The sequence below is a fragment of the Otolemur garnettii genome, unplaced genomic scaffold, assembly GCF_000181295.1.
Source record: "Otolemur garnettii isolate 467f Iridium unplaced genomic scaffold, OtoGar3 scaffold00126, whole genome shotgun sequence".
Taxonomy (NCBI): domain Eukaryota; kingdom Metazoa; phylum Chordata; class Mammalia; order Primates; family Galagidae; genus Otolemur; species Otolemur garnettii.
The window spans coordinates 4,514,833-4,533,686 of record NW_003852521.1 but is presented as its reverse complement, the minus strand read 5'-3'; the positions used below and the strand labels follow the sequence as shown (position 1 = coordinate 4,533,686).

Below are 18,854 nucleotides of genomic sequence, written 5' to 3'. Positions count from 1 at the left end.
CAGGTGTGCGAGGAAAGGGAAAGTCGTCCCTCCAAAAAGATGGTGAGATTTTAATCTGGGTGCTTGGAGGGACAGTGATGCCACCAGCCTGGGGGAGGTTGAGAGGAACACCACATCTGTGGGAGGGAGAATAATGCCTCACATTTGCACAGGCCAGTGATGCCCAGGAGACTGCTGGGAAAGTGGGCCCGGAGATACATTCGGCTGGGTGGTGGAGCTAGAGAAATCGTTACCCTTCTTCTCCCGGGAAGGCCAGTATGCCACGGCTGGAGGCCTTTCCCCAGCTTGAGAGTGCAGGAGGGGAAGAAAAGACAGCTGGGGCCTGTGTGTGAAGTTGTTGCCAGAGGCAGCAGAGGAGACTCACCGTAATGCAGTATGCTTTCTTACCCCAGGCCTCCAGAAAAGTCTGGAAGAGAGTGTTGCGGAGACAGGGGTCAAGAAAACTGCCTTCGCTGGGCGTCTCAGACTAGCTTCCTAAGTCTCTGAATGATCAAAGTCTGTGAGGGGACAGCTGAGCTTCTTCTGTTAAATGTGAACTTTGGAAGGTTCCCTTTCTTTTCTCCCGCCCTCCTTTCTTTCTTCCTTTTTTCTTCCCTCCTCTCCTTGCATATTCTTGCTTTATTTTGGACTGGTTTCCTAAGTGGGTGGTCACTGTTGGCCTACAGGAGGAGCCAGTCACCCCTGTCACCCACAAAGGGTGATAGTCTTTCTTTTCAATGTTTAGTTATATCCAATATTGATTGTTATTGCTGATTATGGAGGGAACTCTTCTGTGCTCCAGAACTATCAAGGGCCCCAAATATATATTTGCACATGAGATCATTAACATTTTTATAACATTCTAGTTCTTTCTTCATGTTGATTTCTAGAGCTCCTCATAACTCAATAACTGCATAGCGTCCAGGGCCAGAGACTGGCCACTCCTGGCATTGTGATTAGAGTCATTTAATCCCCAAGGCAGTGACTAATGTCTGGCAACAAATGCTCCACAACCTGTCATGTGTCCTGGGCCCCTGGGCGTAGGCATGCTTGGAGCACCTTATTATTCTGCATCAGCACCACGGCCAAGGGAAAAGGTAAGGACCAGGTGAATCCATGTGGGCACCATTGGGAAACCAGGGACTTCGCCCCACAATCAGTGCCAGCAACCCGAGAGCCTAGAATCAGCTTGAAACAAAGGGACTCACCTTTGTCTTATCTTCATACTCTAGGCTTTTAATAATGTATATTTTTCACATGTTTACAGAAAGCAGTCAACTGAGCTATTCGTGGAAAGGTTTGTGGGTTTGGTTAACGAGGTGGAGGAGGATTACATTTCAGGCTGGAAACACATCCCTCGAATGCCAAAACATTTATTCCAAAGTCTGGTTTCCTGGTGCAATCGGAGGCGCGGCACTAGTGTTCAGAGATTGGGAGCCGGGGCCAGCAAGGCATTTGATCCACATGTATCCCAGAGGCTTTTATGGTTAAATTATATTCTTTAGGAAAAACCACTCATGTCACATTTTGTAAACTTGATACCCATACACTTTTGACTGGCAATCTATTTTAGCCATAAGACTATGATTTACAGCAAGCTTGTTTTTCCTCTAGCGTTAGGGTGGCAGCAGAAAGCATGGGACACTCTGTAGGCTCCCAAGGAAGGAGCACAGGGGCTGGAGTTTCTTTCCCCAGTTGTGCTCTCTCTGACTGTGCCACTCTGCTCTCCATGAGCAGACAGCAAGTCTCCCTCACTCCCCACTGCCATTCATCCAGCGCCGAGCAGCAGCCCAGCTGCCGTGTCTGCCGGGAGGGGCTGCCAAGTGCCCTGCCTACTGGCTGCTTCCCGAATCCCTGCCATTCCACACACAAACACATCAACACACGCTCTCTGCCTCTCTCACACACAAGCCACTCGTACATGCGAGCACATTCCTGCCTTCCTTCTCACTGTCTCAGCCCTTGACTTCTACAAGCCCATGGAACATTTCTGGAAAGGCGCTCTTGATCCAGCAGGGTAGGTAGGACTGTTTTGATTTCTCTCTTTAGCTTTAGCATTTTGAGAAAGCAACTTACCTTTCTGGCCAATGTCTGTCTCCTAGCAGGGAGATAAGGATTGCTGTTCTCCTTGGGGGTAGGTGTTTCCTTTTTCTTTGGCAACTTGTGGGAGTCTTGTGCTGTTTGTATACCATCTGATAGGTTCCGATTTTTAAGAACCCTATGAAGTGCTTTTGCATGTGTTTAAAAAAGGCATTTGAAAATTGAAAGTGTGATTTACGGAAACTAAATCATCTGTGGAAAAATTGCTTGGGAAATTAATGATTGCTGGCCATAAAGAGAAATATCTGTGATTCACCGAATGTGTTTTTAACCCTTTCTTTGCTTATAATCTATAGTTATTAATGCCAAACTCAGTGTTGGCTTCATATTAAATCAGCTACATCTGTATATGGCTCAAAATGACCTGTTTTTATAAGAATGAGATAAAATGCATGCTTACTAGTATGAAAATCCTAAACTGTAACTATTAGTGACAGCAAGCTTGGCATTTATATATGCCATGAAATTTTGTCAGATACTCTACTGGGTGTTTGGGATAGCAATTAGAGCAAAGTATTAATGGTTGTATTAGAGTCTATTAGGCTGGAGCAAAGGAAGTTTATTACAAAGTATAAACTATCCAAGGTGATGGATGCATGATATACCTACCACATCTTGCCATATCTTTTGTCTCATTTATATGTGTGTGTGCGTGCGCTGAGATCTTAATTCAGCTAAAAACTTTTTCTTACTTCTTTTTAATCTGGATATTTTATTCTGTATATTCCTAGCCCAAATGAACCGGGAAGCTCCAATCGTAGCACTAAAGAAAAGAATTGTAGACATGCATTTTAACATTTGTTGGTCAGACAAGCAATGTAACACGATTGTCAAAGCTTTGGATAATGACCCGAGGCTGTGTTTTGTATAGAAAGGTCACATTTCATATTCATTTCTGAAGTTTTGGTTGCATAACCTGTGGAAGGCATGAACACCCGTGTGTGCCCTCACCAAAGGTTTTTCTGAATCATCGTTCACATGAGAATTCCTAATGGGAGCAAGTACGGTACTACAGTCCAACATAAACACACAAGTTGGGCTGGGAGAACCTCACTGGGTTCTGGCTGGAAGGGTCCGCTTTGGAGCATTTTGCAGATGAGGACACGAGGTCCCACTGCGTTCTCCTGCTGGCAAAACGCAGCTCTTCCTATAAGTACACCTTGAATCTCCGCCCCCTCCCCACCCCCACAAGCCTCCTATCATTCCCGCAGCGGCTAAATATAGCTGTCTGTGGCCGGCCGTGTGTGCAACCGCACGCCCCATCCTATCTGCCGTATCTATTACAGAGCAGTCCTCCCCAGGGTCATTTTATGTACACACTACATATTTCTGGCCAACGAGGAGAGCGAATCAAACAGAAAGAGACAAACAGAGATAGATTGGAGTCTGGCACAGGACACCTAAGGCAGCACGCTGGAGAAAGCCGGGCCCTGGATTAGTCTTCCTGGGTTATTTTAAGCCCGGTCTTTCCCCGGCCACCTTTAGGAGCTCCTGGCGCGCCCCCGTCCCCCGGCAGTGAAATTCAGCCTCCATCCAGCAGCGACGACAAGTAAAGTAAAGTTCAGGGAAGCGGCTCTTTGGGATCGCTCCAAAACGAGTTGTGCCTGGACTGATGTTTAAGCCAATGTCAGAGCAAGGCAACAGTCCCTGGCCGTCTTCCAGCACCTTTGTAATGCATACGAGCTCGGGAGACGAGTACTTAAAGTTGGAGGCCCGGGCGGGAGTTGGCGGAGCACGTTCACGCCGGGACTGCACTTGCCTGAGTCTGGCCGCCCGGCTCCACCAGACTGGCCAGCTCCCGGGGCAGGGCCGGGGCGAGTTCGCGGCGTGGCGGGACATGAGCCGCGCCGCCGCCTCTAACCGCGGGCTGTGCTCTTTTTCCAGGTGGCCCGTCGGCTGCTGAGCCCTTTGCCGCGCGAGGAGACGGTGCCCGCGGCTGCTGACCATGACCATGACCCTCCACACCAAAGCCTCCGGAATGGCCATGCTGCACCAGATCCAAGGGAACGAGCTGGAGCCCCTGAACCGCCCTCAGCTCAAGATCCCCCTGGAGCGGCCCCTGGGCGAGGTGTACGTGGACAGCAGCAAGCCCGCGGTGTACAACTACCCCGAGGGCGCCGCGTACGAGTTCAACGCCGCGGCCGCCGCCTCCGCGCCAGTCTACGGCCAGTCCGGCCTCCCTTACGGCCCCGGGTCCGAAGCAGCCGCGTTCGGCGCCAACGGCCTGGGGAGCTTCTCCCAGCTCAACAGCGTGTCTCCGAGCCCGCTGGTGCTGCTGCACCCGCCGCCGCAGCTGTCGCCCTTCCTGCAGCCTCACGGCCAGCAGGTGCCCTATTACCTGGAGAACGAGCCGAGCGGCTACGCAGTACGGGAGGCCGGCGCTCCGGCGTTCTACAGGTACCCGCGCCCGCGCCGCCCGCGGTACCACGTCGGGGTGACAGCCGCGCGCCCGGCGGGAGGGAGCGAGCGGGCCAGCGCGGGGGTCGCGCCGCCCGCAGCCGCCCGGAGGCCGCAGGCCGCGGAGCTGGGCACCAGGGCAGCCCCGGCTACTGGAGCCGCGCGATGCGCGACCTGAGGGTGCGCTCGGGGATCCCAGCGGCAGGCGGCCCAGCCGGGGGCTTATTTATGAAGCCCACGTTCAGAGAGTTAAGTTCTGTCGCTTGGCAGCTTAAAAAACATGTTCTCCATCCCCCAACCTTGTGCGGGAGAGGCAGATCCGAAAGCCCAAGTGCTTTCTAACTGATCCAATGTTGGAGAACCGTGCAAAGCAGCGCTGATTTGTGCGGAACACACCTCGCACCGAGTAAACACCAGTCGCTAGCTGAGGTCCCATTTTTGGTATTTAAAGATAGAGGTGTTTGGAGTTAGCAGGGCTCTGGAGGGTTTTATTTACTGTTATTTTACAATTCTGTCTTTTAATGTGCTCGCAAAATTTCCTTTCATCTAGAATTTCAGGTTGAAAATATGCAGGCTGTCAGGATGACTTTTGGGAAGCGACCCTATCACCCGCCGCTTCCCCCCTCCTCCCCATCAGACCTTCTGGGGTTTTAGGATTGGGTAGCGGTGCTGAAGAGAGCGATGCAGGGGTTGAATGGGTCTCACCAAGTTTCTGATTTCTGAGTTAACTGCTTGAGTCCGTGTTGGAGTAGATTGCTGGCAGGTGACTTCTGACAACAGAAAACTTGTAGGTGTCCCATGAGTTTATAACATGCCATATCAAAGTAATATGCGTTAAAATAACCCCTTGTCTGCTTAGTTCCATGTCTGGCCTACCACGCAGATACTGCCCAAGAATTGACATCAGGAGAGCACTTGGTGACTTAAGGGTCAGGTGTTCTGTGGCCTCATTTTAATTTTTTTCCAATAGAATTGTCTTTCTTCCTCTCCCTCCCCCCTTTCCCTTTGACAGTTTCTCCTTCCTCTTCCTGATGGGTCTGCGGAGGGCCAGGCGGGCGTTTCTGGTGAACACCGACAGCACAGGTGTGTCCTGGCTGGGTTTGGTAGGCTGCTGGGAGCCCCAGGCTGGTGCTGAATTGGCCACTTCCCTGTACCCTGGTGCCTGGACTTGCTTCCTGCTCTTACCCAGGTTCTTCTGCCCAGAAAACTGTGGACCGTTGTCTCTTCAGTACTTTTAATATTTCCAGAGATGTTTTTAGCAGAAGAAACAGGAGTAAGGTGCAGGTTGGCCCGCAGAAGGTACTGAAGGGCAGATTCTTGGGGTATCCAGACAAGCATCCCCAGCCCTCTGAGAGGAGTTACAGCATCCCACAGCTAAGTAAGTACAGGCTGAGTTATTACCTAAAAGACAAACGATGAACGAAACTTTGAAAAGTTCTTATATTTCAAATTAATTTCACATGTCCTAATTTAGGGTTAAAACGGAAAAAGAAAAAGTATTTCTTCTGCCTATTTTTTTTAAAAATGGAAGAACAAAGTAAAGCGATTAGATGTAATTCAAACAGCATTTTAAACTCCTTGATGTGAAGGAAGGCACTGATATGATTGGAATTCCATAACCTTAATGGTGGACTCCAGAAACTATTTTCTTTCCCATTTAATTTTCAGTTCTTTTATTGCAAATTAATGCCACTGAATTTCAATGGGCACTAATGAGACTGCTCCTTGCTGGATTATTTACTGCCTTGCTGATAATTACCAAGTGAGCCTGGTCAATTGAAGAGGGGACTCCATTTTATTCAAAATTGTTCATCATTCTGGTGGCAAGTAGTATCACTCTAACATGCCCTATCTTAAACTTTTTCCATTAAATAATACTTAAATATTTCTGGGATACTAAAAAAAAAAAAATAACAAGGAACTTTCAAAAATACAGTAAAAAACCTGTACAAAGGGGATTCTGTGTGGAAACTCAGTTTTAGAATGATTTTTCCCATGTGATTCATTTCCTATAACATCTTTCCTCTTTTGTTAGAATTCTGCCTACCCAGGGAGAGGAGAAGCATCTTTGCAAGGGCCTCACACAGACAGTATGTTATTTAATATTTTCCCCTCTCAGTTTTTTTGTTTGAATAACTCTAGGGAAAAAGGGAAGAATTGACTAGACTCTTTTAGGAAACACTAGTTTTCTCAGGTAATTATCAAAAGTTTGGGAGTTGAAAGCAGTGTTTTCAAATTACTTGTCTTGACCTAGAGGATCATGAAATCAGTTTACTGGGACTAACTTCTTTTTTTATTTTAAAAGGAACTAAGAAAACAATATAATAGAAAATACAAGGGTGCATAGCATTCAGTAAGGGTAAATTTTGTCTTCTGAAATTTGGTTTTAATTATACCTGCTCGTGTGTGCTGATCGTGAGGTAAAATCTATTCCTTATTAGAGGTTGAAGTCAAAAAGTTTGAGAACGACTGGCCTAACGTGTTTTATGTTAAGTAGAGAACAAAAAATCCAGGCGAGTGGTTGATTGTTTTATCTACACAAACCAAAAAAAACTATTTTATTTTCCTCTTGTGAATTTGTCTGGTATCTTTAGGTCAGTTAGGCTATTTCTGATTCTTAGTTTTTCCACTTGTAGAATGAGGCTACCATGTGGATTGCTCCCCTACATGGTCCACTGGGATGTTCAGACAACCTATGTCAAGTTCCCATCAGCTAGCCTTAAGATAACTGTGGTCCCTTGGCCATGATAAGCAGCCACCCACATCTTTGTATGAGGAAATATAATTGATAAAATTGCTGTAGGCATATGATAGTGTGAGAAAGATTGTCACATGTCCCAATAGGCCAGCTGTGATTTTGCAAGATGTGTCTTACCTAAAATTTCATGATGAAGAAAACAGGGAATCATCTTATTCAGGGTTTCTGTTAAGAGTTCAAACAACTTAGGAACTTTGAATAGAACTGAAGATGAAACTTAATTGTATCAACCATGGTTTTAAAACTTCAAATGGTATTTAATTTATGCAGATATTTAGTGCTGCATACTTATTTCAGTTTTATTACTCAGTATTCTTTAGAGCTAAACATCACCCACTTCTCAAAAAAAAAAACAAAAACAAAAACAAAAAAACAACCTTGATAAATGTGCAGACCTTTTGCATTAAAACCAATACCCTGGTAATTTGTGTACTGGTTGCCCGCACATTTTAGGTGATTATTTTGTCCGTTGGTGATTATTTAAAAGTATTTCTCAACTTTGAACAGAGGCTGATCTCCAAAGAGGGATTTGAGTGGCTAATTTTCAAGCTTCCAATAATTCTTTCATTGTACTTAGGTAATATTTCAGCCCCTTTTCTTTCTGTTCTTACTTTTTTTCATTAATTTAAATTGTTACTGATTACCTGACACTTTGTGCTGGTCTAAGAAGAGCCCAAGGAGTCACATATTGCCTCGTGAATGAGTGTATTTTCAGATGAAAAAGGAATCACATCTTCAATCTCCATTTCATTTTCACCTACTCCATGTGGCTTATTCCTGTTTGGTAGAAACCTCCTGAAGGATAATTGCCACTTATTCTAATCTTCTCTCTCACACTCAGTTAATTTGGATCCCCGGCTGTAGCTGTTTGTTGTTTACTATTGCGAATATATTATATTTAGGCTGTAACATTCATAGTTTGGGAAAATTTAGGTTGAGGATTAGAATTTTGGTTTCTTAAAGTTTTAAGGAAATAAAATTTCTTGATAGGGACAAAAGATACCAGGAAAAACTATAAGAAATGAGACAATAGTAGTTTTGTCAAGAGAGAGTGTATCTGTGGTATATGAGCTATACAACCATTATATACTTTTATTATTTTATCCACATATTAATATTTGTTTTGGTATTTCCGTAAGCTAAAAGACAGTAGGGAAGAACAGATTTAGGTGGTCAGGAGTTTCATTATGAATATAAAATGATGATAACATAAAAACTTTTTCTGTGAAAGCCAAATTTAAGTAAAATCTTCATCACCATCTGCAACATTTATTTACAGCCGGGGTTATCAGGTTATCATAAAAAATTCTTGTTTTACAGATACATTTAAAAAAATGTCAAAACCCCGATAATGTGAAAACAGTTTTACATAAGAAAACATATGGATTTTAATGATATTTTTCTGAAATCCCTACTCAGCATGAAATTAATCCATCTAACTCCTCCCCGTGACTTCATTATTATTTTTAATGTAACTTTAGAAGAACCCAGGAGAGTGAGCAGCATGCTGAGTGCGTCCCTTTCTCTCCAGGCTAATTTGAATGGAGAGGAGCAAAGACGTTTTTGAGTTTAATTCTAAGTCTCAATTTGCTTATCTAAGACAGGAAAATGCACACTGGCTACAATTGCTCAAAACCAAAATGCATACTCCCGAGAAAGATACTATATAAATTAAAAATATATATATATATTTAGCCACACTAGAATACAAGCCCACCAAAGCGAAAGTATAAGGGATTTCATAGAAAGGGGGCAGTTTATCAAGTTCATCAAGTAGTTTTATATTTTAAACCTTGCCAGGGAATTGATGGATAATGCCACTTAGAAAAATGTATGTGACTTTTCCCCTAGACCTTCCCTAAAACATCCTCACACTGTCCTCTGAAATATGAAGACTTAAGTGGGACGGGGGTTTAGGGAAATACCTTTATGATAGTCTTAATCCCCTGGGGAAAGAAGCCATAATTGCTGAACTCTGTGCCTTGGGGAAGGAATATTACTAAGAATAATGACAGTTTTGTATTAATCAACAATGTTTTAAACTATGTGCATATTTTTAGACCCTTTAAAAAATATGAAGGATAGAAAGACAACTATTTTGGTCCTCCTGGCAAAATTTTATCCAGTTTAATAATGTAATAACTTCAAGAAACTTAGATAAAAAGGGGTATGGCTTTCTTACAATCCATTTGTAAGTGATACGGTGGTGTGGTGGTGGTAATCTGTGATTATGAGGATGACAATGACGATGGTGATGGAATGTTGATCTCAGGTTGGGTAGGTAGTATTTCTGGATGCTTTATTATGCCTGGAGATGTTTATTAAATCAACATATTTTAATCTACTTGGCTTTTTGGGGTAGAGCTATAATTTAATAGGCTGAAAATTTCCATAATGAGATTTCCGATCATTTTAGTACCATAAACCTACTAGGTACCTATAATTGCTACACAGAAAATGAAAAAGAAGCCCCAGAATCCCAGACAAGATGAGATTTTTTGTTTTGTTTTTCCTTTGAACTTGATAAAGGATCAAATTAGTTTGTTTCAATAATATCTACTTTAACTATATCATCTTTAATAAGATAGGAGACTTATTATTTTTCTAGAATTTTCTACTTTCTGGACTTTCCTATATATTACACGTGGGAAAATTGTAGACATTCCCTAGAAGTTAATGAAGTTAGTTAAGTAATGTTCAGAACTAGACATTTCCAGTGAGCCTTTGAAAAGATTTGGATGGGTTCTTTTTGAGAGTGCTCTAAATATTGTTATCCCCACAAGATGTCAAGGGCCTTCACAGTTTATTGTTCAGATTGTCACCTCTTGCTCAGAAGTTACAGAACTGTTCAGCCCGAATGTCCACCCTGATCATTTCCACTCCTGTCCTGCCTCCTTCGGTCCCAGGCTCATTCTGCCTGTTCTCAAACAGTGGGGCATGTTTAAGCTCCTCAGCAGCTGACCCGCACATGCCTTGCCCAACTCCCTGGGCAGTTTGGCTTCTTAGTTCCTTTAATGGCTTGGGATTTCATCTAAGGCCCTCAAAGCAGAGGATGATTTTCTCTTTTTGTTTCCTGCAACTAAAGATGTTAGAAATAGTCCCTTTTGTATTGGTATACTTCCTCTTTTCTCTGCGGATCTTTTTGGAGTCCATTCTCATACTTTCTTGTTTCTTTTCCTTCATTTTCTAATAAATAGAAGCATTAAACTTCCTTCAAGGCTGTTTTTGGCCTATTTCCCCCATCAAGCTTTCTTTTTTCGTTTTCTGTTTTAGTTCCATCTGTGTGTTCTTGGATTTTTTTCTTCCACCCTTTCTGGTTTATTTCTTTATTGACTGGTTTCATCTGTTATTTTAATGAAATTTGGAACAGAGCTCAACAGATTTCCTACCTACAATGGGAAGCCAGTGTAAGAATATACCTCAGTGACTCACAGTGGCATTAACTAGATTAAAAGTCTAAAAAATATTATTTTTCTTATCTCCAAAGAATGGGCACTTAAAATCAAGAAGAAATTTACACTGAGTAGAATTGCTTTCTAAGTTCGATTATTAATTCACTTGGCTACCTTGTTCCTTCCTCACTGAAGGAATAGATTATACATAATGTGGTTGTGTACTTCCAGCAGTTCATAGAACAGAGTTGCCTATAGAAGCTAGGAAATCTTATGGCATACAGGGGAGAAACTCTAATGCCTAAGTCTTCTGCATGGAGAAGTCTCTGGAGATAACTGAAAGTGTAGCATTGGATATTATCTCCCAGGGCACCCAATTTCAGGAGTTCTGGATCCATGTGAACTTGTAGCAGGCATTTTTGCCAACTGTAATTTCCCACTTAATAAAAAAAAAAATGCTCCTTTTTGAACAGTCCTTGGTGCATTCCTGATTCATTTCACTTATGTCATGAAGACTTTCTTTTTTTTTTAAGAGACAGAGTCTCAGTTTATCACCCTTGGTAGAGTGCTGTGGCATCACAGCTCATAGCAACCTCCAACTCCTGGGCTTAGGTGATTCTCTTGCCTCAGCCTCCGGAGTAGCTGGGACTACAGGCGCCTGCTGCAACGCCCGGCTATTTTTTTGTTGGAGTTTGGCTGGGGCCAGGTTCAAACCACCACCTTTGGTATAGGGGGCCAGTGCCCTACCCACTGAGCCACAGGCGCTGCCCATCATGAAGACATTTTAAAATGATGATGTTTTGGGGGAAGGGTAGAACTTTCATAATGCAACATTGACTGTCTACTCCATTTTGAGTATGAGATACAATTTAATTACATCAAGAAATTATTTTCTTTAGTTATAGGGAAAACATTGTGGGGCCTTTGGAAGTCTCTTTGATGTCTAAAAGGAGGAATTCTGGAGCTCTGGTCCAAGCAGACATCGTGACTTTTGTGTTGCTGTATTTCTCTCAGCTCTTAGCAAAGAGTCTGGCAGGTGGGAGTCCTGAGAAGCTGCTGGTGGGAAGAATGGACAGAGGTGGGCAGGAAGCAATGTGACATGGCTCATTCCACTCTCTGGGCTGGAAGAAGGGCCATTTAGGAAAGGATCTTTAGATGTCATTGGAAGAGTGTGGAATGTGGGTGAATCTCCTTCCCTTAGGAATAAAAGTAGACGGAAAGACTCCATGGGGCGTTCCACGTACAGTTAGCTCTCATCCACAGATTCTGCATCTGAAAATTCACCTATTTGTTAAAATTATTTGTAACCCCCAAACTGATGCTTGAGGAGCTTTCTCTGTCCTTTGCAGACATGTGAGGAATGGCAAAACCTTGGAGTCCTCCGATGTCCATGTTGAGCTGAGGTTGAACAAGGCTCTGGTCTGTGTTGCTTACTACAGCTCTCCTGCTATAGTGAGCAAGTGTTCTCTTGACAGTATGTCAAGTGCTTAGTGCCATGCTTTTTGGCATTTTTGTACTTTTATTGTGGGTGACTTTGCTGTTTAAAATGGCCCCCGACATCGTGCTGCAGTACCATCTAGTGTTTCTACGTGCAACAAGGCTGGATGTGTCTTAGCCGAGAAGATCCCTGTGTGATAAGCATCGTGCAGGCATGAGTTACAGTGCTGTTGGCTCAGTTCATTGTTAATGAATCAACAGTGTATGTTAAGTAAAGTTTTTCTTTTTAAACAGAAACACACATGAAACAGGGTTATGTACTGAAAAGTTAACAAAAATGCTGTAACCCAAGGCCCCCAAGAACCTGTCCCTGTTTTCCTCTCAAAGGAATGGTTCAGTATTTGTCAGGTCAGTGTTTGAGGCAACTTTATAGAATGCACCTACCATGAAGAATCAGAACTGACTCTGTAATACGGTAATCAAGAACAGGTTTCAGAGGCAGGCAGCTGGTGCTTCCGTCACAATTTGATGTCTTTCTCGTTGTAACTCCTGGCACGTCACATGGCTGTGGGCCTCAGTGTGCTCATCTGTAAAATGCCAATCAGAACAGGACTTTGTCTTCTGGATGATGTGAAGATTAAACGAGTTCATAAACACCTACGGCTTAAAACATGCCCAGCACATAGCAAGCCATTATTTTTCGTTTCTTCAGAAGGGAATTGGGAACTGTATGAGAACGCATGCACTGAAGAAGGGGACTCTGGGAGCTCTCTGCGAGTCTGGAACATTCGTTACTTCCCTATATTTGTTTATTCTGTCTTCAAGGAACCAACTTTAATGCCCTATTGTGATTAGAAGTTAAACTTTTCCAACCAAAAGGAAGCAGGAAGCTGGTATTTCTTGAAATGTTTGATACATGCCAGCTCCTGTGCTGGAAAACAAAACTATGGTGAAAAGAATTCCAGAGAAGTAAGAATCAATCAAGCAATAAAGAGTAAGGGGCATTAAGTATTGTGGGCTGATGAAATTCCAGAAGGGAAGCTGCTGGAGCAGAGGTGAGCTATGGTGTGCAGCGGGCGAGGAGGGAATGTCTGTGTGATTTGAGAAAGGAAGAGGGATGGAAGCTCGCACTTCGAGGCGTTTTGTTAATCCTGGCTGCACATTCAAATTCAGAAAGGTTTCAGAATCACACAGATCACTAGAAAAATTACAGAGACTGGGGCATATCCTAACAGCTCTGATAATTACCCTGGGGTTGAAGCTGGAATAGGCAATTTAGAGATACAAAAATAACAAACAGCCCCTCCTTGGAGCTTTGCTCCTGTGGAGTCTACTGATTTGAGGTTTCCAAGTACGTTCCTGAGTCTGATTGCCTTTACTTCTCCTGTAACTTTAGATGGTGGTTCTGGCTCAGTTTCCAAGACCCAGATGTGGAGGTAGAAGAGCCCTGTGGTGTGCCCCGGGTTTTGCTGTGTCCTGAGCCTGGGGAGCAATACTCAGACCCAAGTCTGCTGACCTCCACGTCCTCATTTCATTGGGCCTCTTGGATTTCAGAAGCAGAGGGTAAAAGGAGTGCTGAGGAGAACGGGGATGGGCATTCACTTCTACCCCTCAGCATTCTCGGTAGGAGTTCAGATAGGCAGTTGATTTGACATTGACTAAATCCAAAGAAGGCGAGTTGAAGGAGAACATGAGGATGCAGATTTTTGCCACAGGATGTGAGGATAAAGTTAGGAAGCCACCTAACACGTGGACACAGATACTCCCACCTCGGCCAGTTAGCCTGCATCATTAGATTTTCAAATGTTTGGATAATTGAAGTTTATTTAAGCCACTTATACACCCCCCATGGCCCCCAGGAGGGCTTTTTTCCTTCATATTTTCCACACAATTGCCACACAGTAGACTGTTAGTGGTGGACACAACTCCAAAATCCTAAATCCGAAATCCTGGTACAATCAGTTGCACGAAATTTTCAGTTCCCTCTTTGGAAAGTTCTGTACCTTGGAATCCTTGAACCAGACTTGGATGTGGAGGAGCACTCAGCTGAGGCTCTCCTATGCGCTCCTTCCTGTCACGATGCACTTGCGATCTTCTACCCACAGAGTGAAGCTAGCTTTGATGCTCTCCTTCTCTAAGTTTGCATTTTGGAAGACTAACTTCTTGTCAATATGCAAAATGTGCATTCAGACACTCCGACTTGCCACGGGAGCCCAGGGCTGGGGCTGTTAATTGCTCAGTCCTCCAGCCCACTCTTTCCTCATGTGACTCTGCCCAGAATAAGCAGCTGAAACAGTCTTTGAGATCTTAGAAATATGAATAAATGCAGCTCTTCGGGTGAGAAGTGAAAATGGGTCTCCGCCAATACCCGCACCACTTGACCAGCAAGTTCTGAGCCCCACACGGTGAGGAGCTATTGCTCATTGGCCCAGGACTCTGGTTCTTTGTTCTTTGTTTTTGATGCTTAGCAATTGTGATTGATGAACTAAAGTTACTTTTCTAGGAGTCCAACCCTCTTGTCAGAAGTCAGTCTCTGACCTTAGGGAGTGGCTAGCAAACTTACCGAGTAATTTGTAGAAGCATTCTGTTTCTAGAATTTTTATATTGCACAACTGTAGTTGAAAAAAGTGCAGAGCCGGTCATTTTCAAGTAGGTCTCAAAAAGCCAGATGGGATGTCCCCTCCGGTGTTTCTTTTCTTTCTTTACACATGGTCGGTCCTCTATTATTGCTGTTATGAGTTCCTCACTAGCTTTTCAGAGTTTGAGCTTTCAAACTCTAATTCATATTTTGGTTTACTGTGAGGGTCTACTACTCAAAGTACATACAAGTATAGGGTGACCAGACGTCCCGCTTTTTAACAATTTGTCCTGCGTCCTGCTGCGTTTTTAAAAAGTCCCAATTTTTGGAAAGAATGCACGAACAGGCGGGAGAACAGGAAGGGAATATATGGTTTTCGGCTGCCATGTGGCTATTTCATCAGAATATGAGTTTTATATTATTTTTGTTAATTTTATAATGTTAAACTGTAATAATAACAAATAATTATTGAGAAGTGATTATTGAGAACTGCTTATCAAAGTTTGCATTGTTGTCAGGCCCTGCCCTGCCCATCCCCAGCCCCGCCCCACCCATGTTGTCCCACTTAACAAATGTTAAAATCTGGTCACCCTATACAAGTACCTTCTTCTGCTTAAAAGCCTTCAGTGCAATTGCAGGACTCATGCATGTTCCTTGGTGTGGCATTCAAACCCTTGGGATTTGATTCCAACTCCTCTCCTACTATCACTCCAAGAAGCTCTTGTTCAAAGTCACATTTAAATAGCGTTTTCCTACTTCCGTCCTTCCTGGTCATTTCCTTCTGTACCGTGTGCCTTTGGTCCTTCTTATCCCATCTTGGTTAGGCCAGTCCTTCCCAGAAGTCAAGGCTCAGCTCAGACACTCCCTCTACCAGGTGAATTTCTGTGTGCCTGGTGCACGATAGCAACTTTTTCACAACCTTTTTTGTAATTGCCATATAATTCCTTTCATTTTGGTTGTAAATAGATTGTTCTTCTCTATCAGCTTAATAGATTTTGGGATTATCACAGATTATATGAGTATAGTTTAATATATTTTATCAGTGTTATTACTTCATTTATTATATTCATATACTCAGGAAGCTTTATAGATGTATAAGCTTCTTTATAGATGTTAAAGGTCATGCACTCCTTTTGTGGTAGGGAGAGAGATTGGAAACATTATCTGTCCTCAAGGAATCTGTAGTCTAGTGAGGAAGATGATGAGTGTATAGACAATTAAAAAACAGTGGAAGAAGAACTGTGATGTAGAAGAGAGTTAGGAGCACTGAGGAGAAGGACTTAACCACAGGGAGGTCCCAGTCCATCCATGCTGAGGTCACAAAAGTTTGATGGAACAATTGACATGTGCACTTGTTTAAGATTGAGGATTTAGCCAGGCAGAGGAGGGCAGCTGAGGTTGTGAAGAAGAGCTGAGTCTTCTTTATCCTTGTACTCCCTGCAGTTTCAACCCCATTCCTTGGACAGAATAAATGTCTAATAATTCATACAGTCAAATTGTTGAATCAACAAAATAAGTAAATTGTTAAGACTTTAAGAATATCAACAGGTGGCATTTTTTGAGCATAGTGCACCAGGAACTTTGCTGTAAGCCTTAATGGTCTTTGTTTAATCCTGTACCAACCCTAAGAGGCTGGTACTACTAATATCCTTATTTTATGGATGCAGAAATTAAGATTTAGGGAGAGGAAGTGACTTATCCAAGGTCACATAATGAGTAATAGAGGATTTTAAACCAGAAATGGAACTCTGGAACTTAAGCTTTTAACCAACTATATTATAAATAACAATTGACAGGACGTCTTCTGTCATCTGATCAATTTACTTGGCAGTTGGTTTGTTAATTCCTTGTAATGTCTTTAATTTAGTTGTGACAATGCTTTAATCTTAGTCTGTGTCCCGAGGCTGCTGCTTTTAGTTTTATGGGAAGTGGCTATTTTTATGATGCTTTCTAAAAGCATGTTTAAACAATTTTCCATTAAGTAGGGTGCTGTTTTCCCTTCTAATATCAGGAGTCATTTAAATAAAATCCCACAAAGACTTGCTGATAGCAACCTTAAAATTTTCTTGCATACAAAACCCATCTGAGAACTTAAAATCTGGTTAGAATTGTAGTGTTCATCTAGTCTAGTCCTCTCTGCGCACAGATAAAATCATTAAATCACAGTATTTGCTTTGCATCTAGGAGGGGCCTTAGACACAATATATTCCTACCTCTTTATTTTCTAGGTGAAGAAATCAAAGTCCAGAGAGGTGAAGGGGCTTCCTTGAGGTTTCTCCAGTCCTAGAGGCAGAGCCAGGACTAGAACCCGTGTTAGAGCAGGTGTGTCTGCTATCTCACACCTAATGGAGGCTCAGGCAGCCTTGGTTCATCCCGAGCATAGAGACCATGCGATGCCCATTGTTATAGTTAAAGCATTTACTGTGGAAGCTTATGCAAAGTGGAATTAGAGAGTGCTTGATTCTGGTCACTGCAAAATTATAATGATGGTGAACACAAATGCCCTGGCCATGCCTGTTTAAGTACGACGTGGGCCATCTGATTAATTGGTTTATGGTTTACGTGAAAATCTATAACCTTTGTTTACAACTTTGATTTTAGTTTTCTAGGGGAACTTATTTCTTATACTCCCATTTAGATTATTTAGTCTCAGTTCTAATGTCTCCATCTTGCTTACTTTTGGATTGTAGATTTCCTTTCTTGTTTTTCTTTTTTCTTTTTGTTTCCAGGGCTTGAAGGTTAGGAATTACCTTGCCAGATATCACTGGAGATTTATTCTGACTTTTTCAGATTTCTACAGAAGTTGGATGCTATTTTTATTTCACTATTGCCAAAGTGACAATGGAATTTGCATTATTTCATCATAGATCTTTTACTTTAGATATTGGCAAAATTAGAAAATATGGCCTGTGCTTGATCTATCAGCCCAGGCACAATTAAAATTTTTAGTTACTTGGCTGCTATGTTGAAAAACACTTGTCTTCTCTGAGACTAATTACTAACCCTGATGTGGTGATATACTGCTTACTATTAAATTTTTCCCCTTGTAGTTTAATATTGTTCCAGGAAATGAAATGTAAGTTTAATAAGAATGGCAACTGATGGAACCGTATGTTGGAAGTATAATTAGTGTTCCTGATAAATTTGTTAAAAAAGGGCATGGCTGATGGTTTATCACTGTACTAAACCAAGATGATTGGATGTGACTTATTCTGTATAGATTTATGTTTATCAGGATAGAATTTGTGATTAGACAAAATTATACTGTTTTTTCACTTTCATTTTTAAGTCAGTTAAAGAAATGTTTGAATTGTCAACATTTAAAAAGGAGGTAGAATAATTCACAACATTATAAAGAGGGTATGTAGAAATTAATATGCTCTTATTCGTGTTTTATGACTTTTCTGTGTGTAGAAGGAAAACCATTTGAGGACGTTAGTATGGATTTCTTGAGGTTGTCTTTTATATTTCTTTTTCCCTTCCATGAAAAATTGAAGACCCAAATATATTTTTTATCTGTTTTTGAAAATACTATCAATATCCTCTCCGCAAAATGACTTCCGCTATGGAGTTGACGACAGAACTCCCCTGTGACGTTTTGAGAGACCTTTGCCCAGCATCCTGCATTCTGGCGGTTCCTTGGAAACAGGTGGTGCTATACGCAGGAAGATTAGGTCAATGGCAACTTTTTCTAAGTCAATATTTCTCCCCTGAAGATGATCATTTTAATCTTTTCAAAGTCTGGGCTAAAACTTTCTAATTGGAGCCACATGAAGGAGAAGAGCAGCAGGCGGAGAGAAAGTGAGAAGATGGATTAGCGCCGCAGAGCTCACGGCACTGTGGCAGACAGCCTTCCTGGGGAGGAGGTTTCTCCGTGATGCCTTAAGCTATGCAAGGTGGGACGGTACATTCTTTTTTATTAACTCATGGGTAATTTTAGTAAAAATGGTGAACCTTAATTTACTGTGGTCCAAGAGTTAGTGAACCTTAAAAGTTGCCTAATTATGGCTCAGCGCCCATTGCTCAGTGGTTAGGGCACTGGCCACATGCACTGGGGCTGGTGAGTTTGAACCTGGCCCTGGCCATATAAACAACATTGTCAATAACAACAACAGGGGGATTCTGGGAAGATGGCTGACTGGTAGCAACCCTGGTCAGAGGCTCCTGAACAAAGGAAGAAAAACTGGTTGGAATCAGAATCTATGAAGTCAAA

At 42.6% G+C, this 18,854-nt stretch overlaps 1 protein-coding gene across 4 annotated transcripts in view; it reads left to right on the top strand.

Moving 5' to 3' along the window:
- Positions 1 to 1,881: 1,881 nt before the first annotated feature.
- Positions 1,882 to 18,854, top strand: part of ESR1 (estrogen receptor 1) — a 264,535-nt gene continuing 247,562 nt past the window's right edge. For 2 of the 4 annotated variants that reach the window (XM_003797871.2, XM_012810120.2), the window contains exon 1: positions 3,800 to 4,476. In XM_003797871.2, the coding sequence (XP_003797919.1) occupies positions 4,025 to 4,476 (452 nt within the window). In that variant the 5' untranslated portion in view covers positions 3,800 to 4,024. Of the gene's footprint in view, positions 1,997 to 3,799; positions 4,477 to 18,854 lie in introns of those variants that run through there. The other 2 variants (XM_012810119.2, XM_023517961.1) reach the window with 2 other exon arrangements.